The following is a 21,889-nucleotide window of genomic DNA, read 5'->3' as shown; positions in this document are numbered from 1 at the left end:
TTCATTTCAACATAAACTGCTTTCTTTGTAATTCTCTGTATTTTATGCATTTCAAAATATTATTTAAAATATTATTCATTATTCAATAAAGCCCATAGACTTCACCAGATTGCTAAAAAAAAAAAAAAGTCCGTGGAATACACAAAAGATCAAGAAGTCTAGAATAGAGATCTCTAAGGTTATTTCTAGCACTAATTCCATAATACTTTGACTGAATTTCAGTAAAACAACCCTTGATTAGTGAGTTTGGAGATTATATACTTTAGTTCCTTGAAAACTCAAATCAAACCCCAACTCTCTCCTGATACAATTGTAACACAGAGGGAGACCCAACAAGAATGCAAACTCATCTACTTGAGAATGTGGCAAAGTGGATGCAAATTTTGGATTTGTGGCAGGAAGACCCGAGTTTGAATTCTACCTCAAATAGTGACTAGTTGTGTGACCTTAAACTATTCATTTAACATCTCAGCCTCAGTTTCCTCATCTGTAAAATGAAGATTTTTTAACACCTATCTCACAGGGCCATTGTGAGGATCAACTAAGATAATATAATAATACTTGTTAATTGTAATACTGTAATACAGTGATAATTGTAAATTTTATATTGTTTGATGTTATAGTTATCACAATAAACTTCCATCATGGATCCACTTAGGCCATGCCCATGACAAAATGAAAGCAAAAATAGCTTGTATTTTTCCAGTGTTAACTCTGTGACAGACAGATAATCTTTTTGATTGAGCTCTTACCAGTAGATATTAGATCTTTTCTTCAGACTATGATTCCAAGAAAGAAATTCCTCCTATCTGAGCTTCACTTAAGCATACACCTGGCACCAATTATCTGTTCTCAACCAAGTCTATGGTTAAGGTACATGTCTTACCTTAAACCCATCTTTAAGCATATTCCTGTCCCAATATATCTCCCTCCCCCTAAAGCTGGAGTGAATTTCTCATATATAGGAACAAACTTGTATTTAAATAGCTATTATATGTGTATGTGTTTTTATGTTGTCTGTTCTCTCTATCCCACAATAATAAAGCTCATGATTGTATTGTCTTCCTGAGAACCAATTTTCTAAAAAATTCCCGAATGTGCTATTTGCTTTAACCCCAAATATAAGCCCAAGTAAAGAAAAACCTAAAGCACTCTATAAATGTTAGCTTTATTATTATGAGATAAAACAGGTAACATAAAAACATATACAAGAAACTCACTGCAGGCTTATTATTACCATTATTTCAGACTGGGATGACTTACTGAGTTAGAGGTAAATGCATATACTCCCACATAAAGTCTGAAGACTGGAACACTACAGAGGCAAGAGGTCAATCATATCATCACAGTTATTAAAAACCTTCCATGTGCCAGGAACTATGTTAAGTATCAGTGAAATAAAAATAGGAAGGTACAGTCCTTAGAGTACTAGTCCCCATACCAGATCAGATTTTTTTTTTATGCATTTAAAAATGTTATTCAAAGATAGAGCACATACAGTTCACCAGATAGTCAAAGGGTCTGTGGAATAAACAAAAGATAAAAAATCTGGAAAAGATGATCTCTATGGTTATTTCTGGCATTAATTCCATAATAGTATTTTGACTGAATTCCCATGTAAAGGAACCCTTTGCTTTATCCACATACATGGAACATGATAAAATAGCTTCTTAGTGATCCTGGGAAATGACCTATTAACATCACCTGACCAAGGCAATCCCAGCAGCACACAGAGACTAGCAATCTCTGGAAATTGGTGTGAAGCCAAAAGTAAATATATAAGCATGACAAAAACTAGACCCTATAAAAGGTGATTTGTAGACTAATCTGGAATATTTTTTCCTGCAGAAATGATTGTCACCTACAAAAAGTGTAATTGAATAATTGACAATACATATCAGTCACACATCCAAGTTAAATAAAGTATTTGGACCGATCTTCATCAGAATTGGATAGATATAGTGGATGCAAAGTCTGAATTCTATGAAGGAGATAATATAGACATAAAAAGTATAATTAAAATGCCATTTATGTGATGAATGAATGATTTTTTAAAAGCACTATTACACATTGATTGTGTGTCTCTGGTATATAACATTATTGAATTTGTATTATTTGTAGGTTTTCATATGAGTTAATCCCAGTTGAACACAGTTATATCACAAACCTGGAATCTTCCCTGATTATCCCCCAGGCCTGGAATGCTCTCTCTTCTCATCTATCTCCTGGATTCCTAGCTTCCTTGCATTTCCATTTGGGATTCTATATTTTACAGAAAGCCTTTCCTGACCTACCTCCATTCAACCACCCTTCTCCTATTGATTATTTCCTACTTATATATATAACTTATTGTTATAGAGTTATATAGCCTCCTCCATTAGACAGTGAGTTGCTGGAGAGTTGGAGCTGCCAAAATACTTAGTATATAATAGGTGATTAATATATATTTATTGACTTATTGACTGAGCACTGAGGGCAATTCTGTCTCTCAGAAAGCAGGTCTTATACCTTCACAAAGCAACTGATGGTCCTCCTCAAAAACAACAACAAACAAACAGAAATATGGATGGGGCAGAGAAGGCAGCAGGAAAATGCTGGAGATGGGGATGGGGAAATATAACAAGAATGGCTTGAAAATCTGAAGCAGAATGGGACTGGAGAACCAAATTAAAAAGGTAGAGGGTAAGGCAATGGTATAGATATCCATAATCCAGAAGAGGCAGCAGATCTGTAAATGAAGAAGATCAAGACAGGCTCCCAGGAAAGATATATAAATTCTTTATATATTTGTATCCTGCATAAAACCTTACTTCATTTGTCCTATTTATGACTCTTCCATCCATATAATCCTTCCAAAAGTCTTGTGAAATGGGTGCTATTATCCACGTTTTATGGATAAGGAAGCTGAGGTGAAAAATGTCATAGAATTAGTGAAGACCTAAGATTATTTTGTACAAATTCCTCTTATTGTAGACAATGAAGCTACTTTTGTCAAGGACGCACAGGTGATCAGTGGTGGTGATAAAATGATTCAAAACTTATCCTTTGCCAAAAGTCATGTTTAAGACTTTGCTTCACTTTAGAGCTATTGTGATTCAAACTTAAGTGCCTAGAGATGATACATGGCATATGGTTTTTGACAATATTCAAATTCTTCTTCTCCTTAAAGATCCTGATTGGCCTTCAGTACAATGGCCCTCTCCTCCATATCTCATTCATTCACTCCTGAATGCACCCAATTTTCCTTTACATCCCCAGACTTACCTGTCTGTCCACCAATCTTGACACTCAACCTGTGGGGAATTCTCGAGGGAACCTTCAAGGTAACTCGGACTTGGTAATGCCTATGGACAAAGGAAAGAAGAATCGTCTGTCATAAGATTCTTATTTGTGTTCCTCCTTATGAAGAGAGGTGACAAAATCCTGCCTCCTTAGATCCTATTTAGCACTAGCATTCATAATCAAAGTGAGGTTAATGAGATGTCCTATTAAATATGAAACATAGTAGTAAAAGATACTCATTATCATCCCCATCCCTTCTTAATCATTCTTCCCCTTTGCTGACTCCTTCATTTCCCTTGAGCTCTTCATCTATCATCTTCTAATGATCACTATCACTGATATAGATCACTGATAAAATTCCAAAGAGAGCCACTCAAATTTATTCCTTCAGTTCTTCTTTCCTCACTCAATCCTCTAGGCCCTATTCTCTGATTTACTTTCGCCACCTTGATGAAAAGACTCTGAGGTCACTAATGACCATTTATTTGCAAAATCTATTGGCTTTTTCCTTAATCTTTATCCTTCACCTATCTGCAGTCTCTGACTCTGTGGATCAGTTTCTTATACTTACATATTTTCTCCCTCAGTTCTATGGCATTACTTGACATTACTTTCTCCTGGCTCTCCTCCTAACTGTCTCAATTCATAATCTCCTATGGTAGGCCATCGTGATCCCCATCCTAAAATCATATTTAGGTGTTTCCCAAGACCTATTTTTCTACTCTATTTTTCTTTCCTTGTTGATGTCATTCACTGCCTTTATGATTTTATCAAGGAATGTGTTAGATCCATCTTTTACAAGCTAAGGACATAAAATTTTCAATGTGAGCTTGTAGGCCATAGAAATTTGCAAGGGTTACAAATCATAGCTTATTGTTATTGTCTAGGCATAAGAAAGTGATAGAGAAAACATTAATAAAACAGATCAAACTTCAAAATACGTCTTGCACACTTTTATCTCCCTGTAAATTTGGTTGGTAAAGTTTGCCAATATAATTCCTTAACTATATTATCTATGTGTATATAACAAATCTATTTATAGAGTTCTATATATTTTTCAGCTGCCTGTCATTTCTATGATGTTATCCCAATGGACTTTCAACTCAATTGAATTTATTATCTCTTTCAAAATCTTTTTGCATTTCTATTGATATCTTCTTAGTCATGAAAGTGCAAAACCTTCAAGCAACCACATTTATTATCATTTGGTGCAAATTGTCTCAGTTCCACACCCATGGCTTGTTAATGTGTTAAAATAAAAAATGTTGAAAATACTATAGTTTAGCTGTAGCCATTCATTCCAGTCATCTTCCTACTTGACACTGTTGTTGCACCTTGGACTTCCAATAACTATTATTTTAGAGGATTTTTGGAACTTCTGCCTGGAGCCCAAGTTAACCTGGACTACATCCAGATCCATTGTTTTTTTTTTTCATCCTTGCTTCCTTCTGATCTGACAATGCTGCTCCTGCTATACTTTCCAATTGGACCTTAAAAAAGTAAGACAGTGAGAATTTAGAACAAAAATGAGGTTGTCCTAATTGGTGTGATATCATTATAACTCTCTGGCCACAAACTTTACCATATTCTTTCATCCATCTATTTTCTGATCTGCTACCACTGCAAAAATATTTCTAACATATTTCTAAACACTAACCAAGAGGAGATTTAGCACTTCAGATCTGGGTCAAGGATGTCCTAACTGAGACCTGTTTATCTAGCCAACCCCAAGTTCTCTCTTTGTCCTTTAGCATTTCTTTTTGCCTTCTGCTAGAAATATATTCCACTTTCCTCCCAACTTTGTTTTGGGAACTATACTCATATTAACAATTAATATATTAATTACTACTTTTAGAGAGGTGAGGTGCACTCATGACCTCTTTTACTTGCCACATTAAAACATCTTTCTCTAGACTTGACTCATTTCTATATGTGATTTCCTTCTAATAATATATAAATTCCTTAAGATAAAGAATTATCTTACTTGTGCTCCTTATCTATAGATTTTGTACAGTACTTATGGTAAACAATAAATAAATGCTTTTTAATTGCATTATTCTATTTAGGAGAGATGGATTTAAAACTAGGAAGAACCATATTGGGTATCCCTATGAAATACTATTTAAAATCAATCATTGTGCAAATGTCCCATTAAAGAGAACATTTTTTCATTATACTCAATTATTTTCACTATATTTGGATATGTTTTATATGTTTGCATTAATTGAACAAATGAGGGTGGAACTGAGTCAAACATTTTGGCATCATTAATAAAGGCAGTGAAAATATCATGGCATTTTCAGGCAGCTTTGAAAATCCCTTTTGATCAATAATCAGTGGATCTTCACAATGTTGATATTATTTATCACTATTGTTTTGTTCCCCAGCAATAAGTATTATGTTTTCTCATTATTGTTTATAGATCCTTTAGGTGATGAATCTGTGAATGTTCTGTGAATTAATCTGTGAACGCAGAAAAACACAAAACTAGAAAACGTTAAATTGTTCCTATAATTCTCATGTTTTGATAGTGTAATAGTATGGAAATGAACTGAAACAAATACAGCAATAATATATCGGTTCATACAATAAATTTATTTTTTAAGTTTAACATATCTTTTTTTATCTGAACCTTCTTGTTTGATTTGATTGGTCACTGAGTCTATCCCTTAAATCTTCATTATGAAAGTTTATTGTTGAAACTGGATATTAAGTATATGTTTTTAAAAATATTCTATATTCCCAAGGGTTTAAATCAGGTGAATTCCCAGGCCTCTAAAATCTGTTGATTTCTCTCGTTTGGATAAATCATATGACATAATCAATATGAAATAATATGGCACAATATCATGTTGCATTGTTCCACTTCCATTTCTCTAGTTCTTCATTCTGGAGTAAGGAATCAACTAATGTATATATTTTTTTTCAAATTTCAGCCTTCCATCAATGAGTAGAAATTACTTTGGAATTAAATCTAAAACTAAAACATTTTAGGGGTGGACACTTTATTATCCATTGAAGATGCTCAGATATTATAGACTTCATTGGTATTCTTTTGACAGTGGTTTTGGTATAGAATTGAAAGAAAAATTGAGTTTTGATCACTGAAAATTCTCTTTTATTAAATATTCATGCCTCTGGTCTTTCTATTGTTTTACCTATGACAAGCATTTTTTTCCTATTTATAATCACAATTAGCAGTTAGGTTTCTAAAATTTTTTTTCTTCAATGCCTGTTTCAAAATGATCTTCTTGATGTTGTTTTAACTTTACACCACACTGTAAAAGAATCACCACCAATCTTTCCAACTGTCAGGTCTTCCTTGAAGCCTTCATTGATTTTATGAATATTGATTGGTTTTTACAGTAGTAATTTGTTATTTCTTAATTTTTTTAAATTTTACTACAATTTTACTTGTATTTTGGTAAGATTAAATCTGTTTCACTGTGGACTTAAATTTTTTTGAAATAATTGAATTTTTTATGCAAACAGCTACCACAATATTCCCAAAAATTATTGAAGAGTATTCATTATGGATGGCAATCTTTGGACATTTGAGGGGAGTAAAAGTCATACCTAAACATCACAAAATTCAAAATTTAACAATTTTCCTCCATTTAGCCCTGATTTTAATAAATTTCCTCTCCTCAAACTCAATTTGACTTACTTCAATAGTTCAAACCCCTCCTCTTTAGTCTTCTCTTTTTTGATGCTTCTTTTCCCATGACATTCTATGGAAACTAAAAACAAGCTATATAAATCTACCCACCTAGGAAATGAATAATAAACAATTAATAATAAACATGCAGAAACTATATGTGAAAATATATTAAAATATATGGATATAGAATAATGTATATCAATACATGTATAATAATTTATATACATATATGTAAATGCATGTTTACATCCATGTACAACCTATAAATAGAGAAACATGTGAGCATATACATTTATACATGATTTATGTTTGTGTATGAATTTATATATATATATATATTTTTTCTATATATTTATATCTTTTTATATCCACTTGTTGATTTATTTTAATGGGGGAATATGATTTTCAAGTTTACTGTGACTAAATGGCCAATGTATCAGCTAAACATTGGTGTAGAGTCTTTCTATGTCTTTTCACATCTTAATAGTTTTCTCAAGTCTCTTCTATCTTAAGGACTGAAATGTAAGTGTGTTTGTTTATAGAGCCATAAATTTGACACCTGTACTCTAGATAACTCTAAGTGTATAAGTTACAGAGAAAATACTGACCTTATTTACTAGAGGACATTCCTCACCTAGGAGTTTGTTCTAGCAATGACATCACAAGCCCAGTCTTTATCCCTATTTTGCTTTTGAGTTCTGGAGAGCATGTCAAGTATGGATAATCAATTCTTTCAAATTCTTCAGCTTTGTACTCTCAGATATAAGTAATTACCCAATATTCTACTCTTATTCCTCTAATCTTGGCATAAAAATAAATATATTTCTAATTGTCCTACAATGATCTGCAAATTACTGTATAACTTGACACTGAGGACATAATTGACAAAAAGTAGTATAACATCTTTGCTTATCTATTCCCATTGTAATTATGATATATTGCTGATGCATAAGAAATTTATAGACATATATCTTTATTTATTATGCATATGCATAAATATTATGTATCAACTATATATGTATATATATACAAATATGCATATACAACACATGCACACATAACACACAAACACATATAGCTGATTGTATGGATATACTTGTCTGCTTTAGTGGTTAGTATCAATGTATTGACAATATGTATCGATATTTCAGGTTTGTATATATGTATTTAGTATTCCTTCAAGTCCAAAACATTTGTTCTGCTGACTGATGAACAATATAATTCATGGTAGAGCCAAGAAATTATGCTCCCATCTATTTCTTAGACTTATAGGCACACTATTTCACACTAGGGAGGGAGGGTGTAATCAAATCACCAATATCATCAGCATGCAAAAAGCCAGAATTTCAAGATCCCTGAAAATATCATGCCAATTTCAGAGCCAACAGATTCCCTAGTTGTATTATCATATTGCCTGTCATTCCCTTATTTTGTAATTGCTATCTCTAATTATAACATAGGTAATTGGCAGTCATTAGTACATATTTTTAATCATTATAATCATTATTAACTAACATATTTCATAGAGTTCAAAAATTTTTTTTCTTAAAGTGCTTTGTTCCACTCTCCTGCCTCCAAACTTTCAGTGGATAAAATACAAATTCATCAGCCTGACATCTAGAGCCACAATTAGGCTCTAAAGAATAAGCACATTACCTGCATCTTTTATACACTGTTAGAATCAAACAAGATTACTGAGTATTCATGGATTACACATTGTATCTTTCTGGTTTCCTATTTTTGTACAAGTCATAGCTCATGTTTGGAATAAAAAGTCCTTCCTCATTTCTGCAAATAAATCTGACTGTGGACCATGTATTTGACAAAGCCTTCCTACATTCTCCCAACTAAAAGCAATCTCTTATTCCTCAAATGGTCTCATTCATTTCAAATGAGAAAATATTTATGAAGTATTCAGCAGAGAGACTGGCATATAGTAGGTACTTAATAGATGTTTATTCCCTTTTCTTCTTTTCTCTTATAAGCATTCATTAAGTGTCTATTATGTACCAGACATAGAAAAATACTAGAAATTTAAATGAAGAAATTAATCAGTCTCTGACCTTATAGATCTCACATAGAATTTTATCTTTAACTCTTTCATTTAACACATTCTATTTGCATCATATTTGTTGTTAATGTAATAACTCCATAATTAAGTCCATTAGACTTGGTATTGTTATGGAGAACAATTTAAAATTACTCCCTAAAAGTTGTAAAATTGTTCATACCCTTTAACCTAATAATGCAACTACTAGATTTATTTCCCAAGAAATCAAAGAAAAGGAAAAAAATCGCCTAATGTATAAAGATAGTTTCTCTTTTTGTGGGGACAAAAATTGAAAAAAATTGAGAAGATGCCCATCATGGATGGACAAGTTGTGGTATATGATTGTGAAGGAATACTATTGTACTATAAGAAATGACAAACAAGATGGTTTCAGAAATACCTGGAAGACTTACATGAAGTTATATAAAGTTAAGTGAGCCAAACAGAACAGTGTACATGGTTATAGTAATATTATAAGCATGATCAACTGTGAAAGACTTACTTTTATCAAGACAATGATCCAAGACAATTGCAAAAGACCCATGATGAAATATGCTATCCACCAGCAGAGAAATGATGAAATATGAATGTATATGGAAGCATATTCTTTTTCTTATATTGTTCTATTTTGTTTGTGTTTTCTTTTGCAATTTTGCCCATATGAAACATGTTTGGTATGAGCTTGACATGAACAATTGAAATCAAATTACTTAACTTCTATTGGAAGAAGAAGAAGTAGTGAAGGAAGAGGATTTTTATCTAATTTTTTAAAATTATTGTTTAAAAAATCCTTTACATATAAATGGGAAATATTTAGTGAAATAAATTAAAATAATTTTAAAATAGAAATACATATATATATATGTATACATATATAAGGCATAGTTTATGCCCTAAAGAACATATTAAAATAAGCATACCTATGGCAGAGAATTATCCTATGTTTTGCTAATTCAATTCATATCAGTTTAAGGATGATTTATTGAGAGAACATGATAATGAATGGGAAAGACTCAAAGTTTAGCTAAAGCATCTCCTTGCCTCCCTTTATTTTAAGTCTGTTGTTAATGAAGGACAAGTGAAACATATACTCTTTCAAAAATTCATGATTTTATCATTGTAGATACCAATTTCCTTGAGAAAAATCCAACTCTTCCATAGTGCTGGATCAAACTTAATTCATGTATCTTACAGGCTGAAAGTGTCATCTGTTTATGAATGTGCAATGAGGCACTCTACATTTCAACTAGTCAGAAAAGACACAGGTCCATTCCTAAGTGTTCACTTGAATATTATTCCTTGTATTATAATTATATACTCACTTTTTAAATTTTCTGGCTATTTAGAATTTTGTCCCAGTAATCTCTGCCTTCAGCCTCAAAACAGTAAATCTCAGAGAAATCAACGCCAGACCAAGTTACTAGACTAAGTCATGATAAAGGCTGATGACATTTCTATAGTGTTCTACTATGAACATAATATTTTATATATGCCATTTTATCATCATTACAATCCAGTGAGGTAAATGACAAGAATTCATATTGTAAGGCATCAAAGCTTATAAAACATTTTCTTCACAACTTTACAACATGAGGAGTAATTCAATTATTAAATATTCCTATCTCCATTTTGCATTTGGGAAAACTGACTATCCAAAAGACAAAGTGACGCCCTTCATAGATCACTTGTTTGATAAGTAATGGGGTTAGAAATGACACTGAATATATCTTAGCTCTGATTATAGCCAAACCAACACAATTGTGGTGATATCCTCCCATTTTAGATTTTGTCTCACTGACTTGATGCATTGAGATTAGGTAGAAGGACTGGGAGCTGAGGAGGGAAGGGATACCTTGTGTAGGAGTGAAGAAGACTGAAGGGAAGTAGGTGAAAAGGTCTGCTATTGGTCGTCCCTTCACTTCCATCCTTGGAAAGTTGGAAAAGTGAAAGAAGCTATACCAAGGAGAGAAATTTAGTGCTAGCTTGGAAATGGACCAGATCTGTTCACCACATTAATTCAATAGCATTCATTTATCTTTCTTCATGTAATATCTCATTCCTTTCATTCAATCCATACACATTTATCAATCAAGAAGCATTTATTTAATATAATATACCAAGCATTGGACTAGGAAATGGGAATTCAAAGTAACATTAAAACAGACTATTCCTTGAAGTCATTTATAGTCTATCAGGGAGAAATAATACACCAAAACATAAATTCCTGAAAAGTATGTACAAAATAAATACAATTTGAAGAGGGAAGTATCAATAGTTGGGAATGGGATGATCAGGAAAGGCCTTATAAGTGATGGAATCTGATTAAGTTTTAAAGGAGAGAAGTTTCTGTACAAACAATACTAATGCAAATAAGATTAGAAGGGAAGTAACAAATTAGGAAAATATTTTTACAGTTAAAGCTTCTGATAAAGGTCTCATTTCCAAAATATATAGAGAACTGACCCTAATTTATAAGAAATAAAACCATTCTCCAATTGATAAATGGTCAAAGGATATGAACAGACAATTCTCAGATGATGAAATTGAAATTATATCCACTCATATGAAAGTGTTCCAAATCACTACTGATCAGAGAAATGCAAATTAAGGCAACTCTAAGATACCACTACACACCTGTCAGATTGGCTAAGATGACAGGAACAAATAATGATGAATGTTGGAGGGGATGTGGGAAAACTGGGACACTAATACATTGTTGGTGGAGTTGTGAAAGAATCCAGCCATTCTGGAGAGCAATTTGGAACTATGCCCAAAAAGTTATCAAACTGTGTATAGCCTTTGACCCAGCATTGCTGCTATTGGGCTTATAGACCAAAGAAATACTATATGTATGTGCCAAAATGTTTGTGGCAGCTCTTTTTGTAGTGGCTAGAAACTGGAAGATGAATGGATGTCCATCAATTGGAGAATGGTTGGGTAAATTATGGCTTATGAAGGTTATGCAATAGTATTGCTCTGTAAGAACTGACCAGCAGGATGAATACAGAGAGGTTTGGAGAGACTTACATCAACTGATGCTGAGTGAAATGAACAGAACCAGAAGATCGCTGTACATTTCAACAACAATACTGTATGAGGATGTATTCTGATGGAAGTGGATATCTTCAACATAAAGAAGATCCAACTCACTTCCAGTTGATCAATGATGGACAGAAACAACTACACCCAGAGAAGGAACACAGGGAAGTGAATGTAAATTGTTAGCACTACTGTCTATCTACCCAGGTTACTTATACCTTCGGAATCTAATACTCAATGTGCAACAAAAAAAAATTGTATTTACACACATATATTGTATCTAGGTTATACTGTAACACATGTAAAATGTATGGGATTGCCTGTCCTCGGGGGGAAGGAGTAGAGAGAGGGAGGGGAAAATTTGGAAAAATGAATACAAGGGATAATGTTATAAAAAAAATTACTCATGCATATATACTGTAAAAATTTTTTATAATTTTAAAATTAAAAAAATTAAAAATTAAAAAATTAAAATTAAATTAAAAAAATAAAGGAGAGGAGAAATAAGAGGCTTTGGGAAGAGGAATGGGGAAAATGTGAAGATCTAGACAAAGGAATAAAGAAAGGAGTTTCAATCTATTTTGGAAGGAACAGCAGGAAGGCAAATTTGGTTGACTTGAGAGTTTGTGAAAGGTAGCAATATATTATAAGTTGAGAAATTAGGTTCAAGTCAGGTTGAGAAGAGATTTAAATGATGAAAAAGGGGTTTGCATTTGATCCTAAAAGTAATAGAAAAACACAGGCATTTATTCAGCAGGGAATTGGTCAAGGTCAGATCTGTTTAGGGATATAATTTTGACAGCTGTGTACCTTTCTAAATTAAAAAAAAGTGTGATATATCAAAAGTGGAAGGAGAAAAATTAGGACGTTCTTGCAAGAGTACAGAAAAAAAGATGAGATGATCAGAGCTTGAATTAGGATTAGGATTCTGAGAGTGAAAAGAAAAGTGTGAGTGAGAGCCAAATAGGAGATGCAAAGATTTGACAACTGATTTGATAATATGAAGTGAGAAAAAGAATGACTTTTAGATTGTGTGCTTGAATACTTAGAAGCATAGTCATGTTTTTTGGGGAAGGAAAGTTATGAAGAGGGATGGATTTGCCAGGAAAAAAAAAAAAAAGGATGAAGAGTTTTGTTTTAGATATATGTCAAGTTTAAAAAGGCTATTACTGAATACCCAGTTTAAAATGCCCAGTTAGCAGTTAGCAAAAATTGGAATTCAGAAGGATAATATCTGGACAGGGCCTAACACATAGTAAGTATGTAATAAATATATGTTCTCTTCCCTTTTCTGACTCCTAGAGATATTCAATTCTACTGAATCCTTGTCTCCAATTTTAAATCTAAAAAGAGAGAGAAAATAGTTCAATAACAGGAAAGAGAGAAAGAAGGGGGGATGGAAAAAAGAAAAAAAGGGAAAAGAAGGCAAAGGCACACAGGAAGAAGAAAAATGGATGAAATAGTATAAGTAAGAAGAGGAAAGGAGGGAGTAAAAAAAGAATGAAATTAAAAATACAGAAATAAGGAAACAAAAGGGAGAAGAAATGTAGACGAGATTAAAGAAAAAAGATGAAAAAATGTAAAATTTGAAAAGAGGAAAGGAAATAAGAGGAGAAAGGAGATGGGATGGAGAAAGTAGAAAAAAGAGAGGAGAAATATGAAAAGAAAGAAACAGGAGAAGGGAGGGATGTAGGCATAGATAACTGAGGTACATTTAATGGACATGGTAGCTGAACAAATTGTGGTATATGAATATTATGGAATATTATTATTCTGGAGGAAATGACCAGCAGGATGATTTCAGAAAGGCCTGGAGAGACTTGCATGAACACAGAAACTCAGTCATCACAATGTAACACACACATACATGTAAACACTGCAGCTTAAAATTGAGATGCATTTTTAGTATTTACAAACTATTGGTAGAAAATGTCCAAGATAGAGAGTTGAGTAAATTGTTCTGAGTCTGTAAACTCAAATCTTCTAAGTATTATGTCAATGGAAACTGTAGGTGTGATTCTTCCAGACTTTCAAATTACAATCAAAATGTTTTTATTATTGCTATTATCATTATCTTTTCTGCAGTAATACCCTATCCTTCTCAAAGTTCAATCTATTATCTGCCTATATTGGAAGTGTGTGGGGAAAGATTATGTTATCTCCTAGTTTCTGTAAAATCTTGTTAATTTAAAAGAAAAGTTCTAAGCCTATTTTTCCAATCCAACATATTCTTATATCTCATTAATATTTAGGGATCTCTCTGAACCTGAAATAGGGAACAGAATAAAAACTTATCAGTAATAAATACTACGTATCATCACGCCTTCAAAGTATATCAGCACATACAAGTTAATTCTAATGTTAATCTTATTTTTCAGGGATCAGATGGTGAAATGGAATTTTTTTTCACAGTAGGGAGGATTAATCACAGGCATGAAATATTAACCATATTAAATGTTTTGTCAGTCAATTTGTGTAATTTCTTTTTTTTATTAAATGGAAAGTCAAATAGTATGAGGGTATATCAAGAATTAACTGTTGGGTTTAAAAAAAAAAAAAGTTCAACTGTTTTCAATCACATCCAACCCTTTCTGACTCCATTCTAATTTTTCTTGGCAAAAATACGGGAATGGCTTTCCATTTTTTTCTTTGGCTCAGTTTACATATGAGGAACCTGAGGAAGACAGGGTTAAGTGGCTTGCCCAAAGTCATACAGCTAGTGTCTGTGACCATATTTGAACTTAGGAAGATGAGACTTTCTGACTCTAAACCCAGCACCCTGTGTATTATAGAGCCACCTAGCTGCCCACTTAAGAAAAAGAGGCATCAATAATTTTTTTGCATCAGGTATATCTCATAGGTGGATTTAAAAGGCAGGTAAATAGCTTAGTACATGAAGTGCTGGACCTAGAATGAGGAAGATGAATTCAAATCTTGCTTTAGAAACTTACTAACTGTGTGACTAGGTAAGTCACTTAGCCTGCCCCAGTTTTCTCACCAATAAAAATAGAAATAATAACAACTTCACAGGGCTGTTAGGAGAATTAAATGAGATGATATATGTAAAGCACTTTCCAAACTTTAAAAAAATGTGCAAAACTTTAGTTTTTATTATTTTATTGAGGAATAAATTCCTATTATCAAATCCAATCTTTGCATACAAAGATGATTCTCTTTCTGAAGAATGATTCAAATCATAGCCATGTTTAGAGGCTTATAGCTTATAGGATGAACTTTCCTTTCTTTATAATAATTTCTTTTTTACATAAAAACTAATACACGTTTATATAAAAAAGGAAAAATGTTCTTTTAAATGTATGTCCTATATAATCTTGTTGTATCATCTTAATAAGACTAAAAACTACTTTGGGGATAGAACCATATGTTTTCTTATGTTTTCCTTAAGGGGTCTAATGATCAAAGAATTGCTGAATCTCCCAGCTGGAAAAGACCATGGAGATGATCTAGTCTCATCATAACTTATCCTGAATTACCTCTAGAATAAATCGAGTAACTGGTCAATCATCTTTAGAATATAGGTCTCAATGACAGCATATGATATGCTTTCTAAAAGATCTATTTCATTAGAAAGTTGTTTTCTTCATTGAGATAAATGTACACTTAAGCAACTTCAAAGAATCATAGATGCCAGATTTGAAAAAGACCACGGAGATGATCTAGTTCAAAATCCTCCTTGAGGCAATAATTCCCTTTATAGTATCCATCACATAGATATCGTTTTCACTCAAAAATTTCTAATGATGAGGAATTCATTGCCTCTTAGGACAGCTCCTTTCATATGGCATAGCTCTGTTAGGATGCCTTTATTTACATTAAGTCTATACCTTTTTCTCCCAATTTCTCGCCATTGTTCTTGTTCTTTCTTCTAGGGCCAAGAAGAACTAAACTAATTCATTTTCCACATGGTTATGCTTTAAAGACTTGAAGACAGCTTTTGTGTCTGTTTGGCATCTTACAATCAAGCATGTTCACAAATAACCAAAGTGCTTAAGAAAACTAGGGGAGAGAGAGAGAGAGAGAGAGAGAGAGAGAGAGAGATAAAAAAAAAGAAAAAGAAAAGGGAGGGAGGGAAAGGCGGAGAGTGAGGATAGAGACAGACAGAAGATTGGATGAGAAAACTAACTAGGAAGACATCACTTCTAGCTTGGGGAATGATCAAGGAAAACCCAATGGCAAAAAAAAAAAAAAATCAGAACAGGACTTTAAAGAATAGAAAGGGACAGAGAGAGGTATCCATTCTAGTTATGTGTTCACTGACAGCAGTGGAGGTAAGCAGGATATAAGCAGGTGAATATAAACTGAAAAACAGAATATGCAATTTGGAGATGTATAAAATAATTCTTTCAATAAGACTTGTAAGACAGCAAACAGGAGAGAGACAGGAAACAAGGTCTAAGATCAAAATGCTAGAAGGTCTACCATTTATTCAAAAACTAAAGAGCATTTTAGAAGCAATGAAAAATGTGAAGGTTTGAACAAAAGGAAGTAAGATGGCCAGGTCAGTTCATTTAGAAGATTATCTTGGCAAGAGATACATAAGGGATTGTAGAAGGGAGGAACAAAAGGTAGGAAGACCAAATAGGATGCTATTAAAATATTGTAGCTGAAAAATGAGGAAACATGAAGATAATAATAATACATAACTCTCAATGTTGTTGCAAGAATAAAATAAGATGTTTGTAAATTGTTTTATATACATAAAGCACTATATAAATGCTAATGTTATTATTATTGTTTTATCCACTTCATGGAAATATACCTTCCCTTCATATAAATTGACTAATCTTGATATAAATAGGTATTACCTCATTGCAAGAGTTAAAGTTGAAGGGACATGTTATCTAGCTGTATCAAAAGAAGGTGACAGAGCTTGTCATCTTGGTCTTAGACTTTGTTTCTGTGTCTTTCTTGCTTGCTGTCTTAACAAAAACAAATATACTAAGAAAATCCATGTTCACAAGAAACCAACTGGGCCTAAGAGGGAAGGTGATGTACAATCTGTGTAGTAATGTGAGCCTCACAGATAGATGATTCTAGCTTTTTTAGGTTTTTTTCTTGGTTTGCTTTTTAATAAAAGTCAGAATTGATGAATGTACATGTTAAGCTAATGATTCTACTTATATCTATTCTTGCTAATTCAACTTATGCTATACTGGTTCAAATTCTATTGTATGGGACAGCTCATTAATGAACTAAAATTTTCATATAGTTTATATTCTAATGATTCCCCATCAAAGGCAACTGAGTGGTATATCAGAGGAAGAAACAGCTCAGTTCAAATCCTACCTCAGACATTCGCTATCTGGGTAACTTTGGTCATATTACTTTACCTGTCTCAGCCTCAGTTTCCCCATATGTAAAATATGTATAGTAATAATATCTATCTTATATGGTTATAGTGAGAAGAAAATGAGATAATATTATTACAGGAAGGAAGCAACATTTATTCATTATCTACAATATGCCAGGCAAGGTGCTAATTGCATTTCAAATAGTATCATATTTGATCCTCACAATGATCCTCTAAGATTATTATAAATTGACATTGAAGAAACTAAGTCAAACTAGTCCAGTGTAACACATCTAAGTGTCTGAGGGAAGACTCAAATTAAGGGCTAACTGATTCTAGGTCCAGTATTCTCTCCACTATGCCACCTATCTGCCTACAAAACACTTTTCAAAACTTAGATAAATGCTTTTCATTATTAGCTGTTAAATGTCTTCTTCTCCTCTCTCTGTATCCCACTTTCTGTTCTCTTTTCTCTGGATTTCTTATTTATCCCTTAAAATTGTAGGAACTTAAAAATTGTGAAACTATTTTGGATTTTCAGCTAAGCTGACAGAGTCAGACCAAGTCCAGATATCTCAGGAAGCCTATGCTTTCAACAGCTGACAGCAAAGAGTCAAAGGATGGAAAGAAGGTGAAGAGTAAGGAGAGCAGCAAGTGAAGTCAGCCAAATGAAAATTCAAAGATGCTTTAGTCTTAAAGCCCAGGTGAAAAGGATGTTACCATCAACAGAAACAGCTGGGGCAAAGGCAGATTGTTGGGAGAGAAGATTCTGTTTTGGCCACATTGAGGTCAGAGTGCCAAAGAAATCATCTAGAGAAAATCATCTATGAAGCAATTAGAAATGCAAAAATGGAACACTGAGAAAGACTGGGTTCATTCATGTGGACATTAGCATGGTGATGATGGCAGAAGTCAGGAAAGGAGGTGGAAACATTTTAAAACATTTTATCTAGATGTTTTTTATTAGTACTTATATTTATAGTGCCTAGCAACATAGTAGGCACTTAAATGATTAATTCATATTTAAATGCACACATGTGTATGTATGAATATATGTGTATATAAATATATATGTATAAGTTATATGCATATATATCAAGATATGTATGTATGTAGTATGTATGTATCGCATTAGAATTGAGACATTTCAATGCATTTTTATGTATGAAATTTCTTTTGATCTTCAAGATAACTTTGCATATAGGTAAATTAAGGGAAAGAAGCTTCAGAAAGAGTAAGCTGCTCAAGGCCATTTGGCTTATCAGTTAGTGGTAAAAAACTGGGATTGTAGTCAAGTCTCCAGCTCAGGGTGCCTACTGCCTCTTGCCGTTGGAAATAGATAAAAGTGGGAAATCTAAGTTGTTTTATTTTCCATCTGACAAACAGAATTTGTCACCCAGCAACAAGCAGTGTGAAACACAGTTGGCTTTACACCATGTCATCACCCTGACAGGGTGCTACTGCACTACTCTTAAAGAGATGAGAGGTTTCCATCAAGAATGGGTGATTCAAGGAAAGTCATATGTAATGATGTAAAGACTGAGAATGGGGAAGGAGGCAGTGGGCGTTGAAAGCATGAGATGATTGGGATAACATGGACTTTAGAGGATGGCTAATCCATTCCAATTTTGAGGCACATACTCTGTAGACCAGCATCTTTTTTCCCAAGAAAGTTTTATCTGGTATGTTGGCAAATAAAATAGGTATATAAATCAAACATTTACTGATAACTCAACATTCAACATTTAAAACCATTACCAATATGATCATAGAATCACAAAGCTGCTTTTATTCTCAATCTTCTCATCTGCAAAAAAGCAATAAAATCATATTTGCATCGCTACTTACCCATCACAGGAGTACCATGAAGAAACCCCTTGCCAAACAAAACAAACAACAGAAATGTGATTTATTGTGATTATGATTTTGTGGAAAAAGAAACTGAAATGGAGAAAGGTGATCTGAAGTGTCCAGGATCTTATTACTACTGATAGAATTCCTCATTCCTTGAGGATCTTATTACTACTGACTGATAGAATTCCTCATTCCTTGAGGTATTCCAATAGAAGGATGGAAAACAATGGAAATAATGTCCAGTTGATTCCTGCAGTATCATTTGACCTACATAAACTTTTGAGTCCCTTCTAATTCTGAGATTCTATGATATTAGGATTTGACTTATCCATTCTATCAAAATACCTACTTTATTACCATTATCACCTTTGAGATTAGATCCATGTCTCCAAACTACTAGCCCAGATTCTACTCCAATTATCGGGCAGAAGGACAAAATGAATAATCAGTTTTTATAAATACTGGTGTGTGTGTGTGTGTGTGTGTGTGTGTGTGTGTGTGTGTGTGTGTGTGTGTGTTGTGGGGATAAGTGGGGATGGGGATAAGAGGGGATGATAGAACAATATGTCATGGGCTGCTATGCATTTCCTACAGTAACCCATGGGTTTCTGTTACAACAGATAATTATTTTGGCTTCGATTCTAGCAGGTCAGTTTTGTCAAGCTGTCCCTGCCAACTCCTTCTCTATCAGTACAGGGTGACACTCGCTGGCATGGCAACATTAAAGCTTCTTAGAGTTAGCTCTAGGGTGACAATGACTTGAAGGGACTCAATGTCAGAGCTCTGGGAAACCACTGGCAATAGGCCAGGAGTTAGAAATCCAGGAACTAGATTTCCAACTTGCATAACAACTATTTACTCTCTCTTTACACTGATTGAATTTGCCACTTTTTAATGAATAAGGAGCAGTGGATAGTGCAGTGGATAGAGCATGGGGCTTGGAATCAGGAAGACGTCTTCATGAGGAGCCTCAGACACTTAACTAGCTGTGTGATCCTGGACAAGTTACTTAACCTTGTTGTCTCAGTCTCTTCTCTGTAGTATGAGTTAGAAGAGAAGGAAATGGCAAATGATTCTAATGCCTTTGCCAAGAAACCTGCCCCATGCCCCTAGTAAAAAAGAATCAGACATAGTAAAAATGAGCCAATGACAACTTGTAATGAACAAGGGTATTTATCAATTTTTCATACTTGTGTAATGTTTACAAAACACATTCCCTATAACTATCCTAAGAGTAAATACTCTTAGGATAATCCCTTTTTTAAAAAATAAGGCAAGTGAAGTTCAAAGGTAATAATTTTTTAGATGGCTTAAGTGAATTGGTCAGTCATCATGTCTTAGTGTTGCCTAGAAAATATTTAATCCATTATCTACTTAATGTAAGAATCTACAATATTTCCAATATTTTCCAGACTGCCTACTTGAACAACCACAGCATTCATACATATCATTCCCACCAGAAGCCACTTTATTTTTAGACAATATAATTAGGAAATTCTTCCTTACATTAAGCCAAGACATATCATTAAGTCAAGACATATCATTAAGTCATGGCCTCTGAGTCCACACAGAATAATTTTAAATCTTCTCCCTTATGATAGTCATTCATATACTTGAAGATCATTGTCTTTGCTGTTACATGTTGTACAAGGGGATGCTCTTTACAGAAGAGTGAGTATCAGTGGCAACCAACTTTATAAACCATTTTAGCAGCTAGCTAATCTGCACACACCTTGCCCCCAACATGGGGCAAAATTCTTTCTTGCCTTCCTGTCCATTCTTGCCCATCCTTCAGGCAGATAGTTCTATCCATAAGACTGCACACAGATGGGATAGATTGTCAAATACCCACTCAACTCACCTTGCAGCATATCAAGCCACTTTTTCATGCCAACTGAGCTTAGATCCTTAATCCTTCTTGAATCTCATGTAAGTTCTTAATTTTATCCAACAGGTTTTCCATGAACTAATTTTTTGCATACATATTATATCCCAAAGTTGAATGTAAACTCCCTGAAAGCAAGGATAATGTTTTGTACACCTACCCCTAAATAGAGTACCTTGTACATAATAAGCATACAACAAAAATATGTTACTCAAATTTAATTCAACATAATAAAAATATACAAACTACATGAGGCTTGGGATATCTCCTCCAACATCATTTCTCTCTGAAACCTATGACTGTCAGTGTTTTTCATTCATTCGTCTCCCCCATAGAACAACATTTAAATATGGAAAGGCAGACACTGAATGAGGAAAAATGGTTTTGTTCAATCATTTTGTTCAGTCGTGTCTCTTTGTGATCTCGTTTTGAATTTTCTTGGCAAAGATACTAGAATAATTTGATATTTCCTTCTCCAGCTCATTTTACAGATGAGGAAATTGAGGCACACATGGCTAAGTGACTTGTTCAGAGTGACACAGCTAGTAGATGTCTGAAGCTGGATTTGAAGACATGAAAATTAATCTTCCCAATTCCAAACTTAGCACTTTATCCACTGTGCCATCAGAAAAAAGTGAGGGTCAAAATATGATGCTAATTTAGTCTCTGTGTTATGATGGTCGGGCCATTTAACTTGTCAGTGTCTCAGTTTCTTTGTCTGTAATATAGATATTATATTATTATTATTGTTATTGTTACTCTAGCACTAGCACTCTATAAATGGCAGTTGTTCTTTGTATTTTAGTA

General features: G+C 33.4%; 1 protein-coding gene across 1 annotated transcript in view; it reads right to left on the bottom strand.

Annotated features, from left to right (window-relative positions):
- Nucleotides 1-21,889, bottom strand: part of FAM135B (family with sequence similarity 135 member B) — a 372,619-nt gene that overhangs the window by 256,452 nt on the left and 94,278 nt on the right. The window contains 1 exon segment of the mRNA XM_074264776.1: nt 3,265-3,344. Within this exon segment, the coding sequence (XP_074120877.1) occupies nt 3,265-3,344 (80 nt within the window).

Source organism: Sminthopsis crassicaudata, chromosome 1 (assembly GCF_048593235.1).
Source record: "Sminthopsis crassicaudata isolate SCR6 chromosome 1, ASM4859323v1, whole genome shotgun sequence".
In the NCBI taxonomy this organism is placed as follows: Eukaryota; Metazoa; Chordata; class Mammalia; order Dasyuromorphia; family Dasyuridae; genus Sminthopsis; species Sminthopsis crassicaudata.
This window is presented reverse-complemented; position numbering and strand designations above follow the sequence as displayed.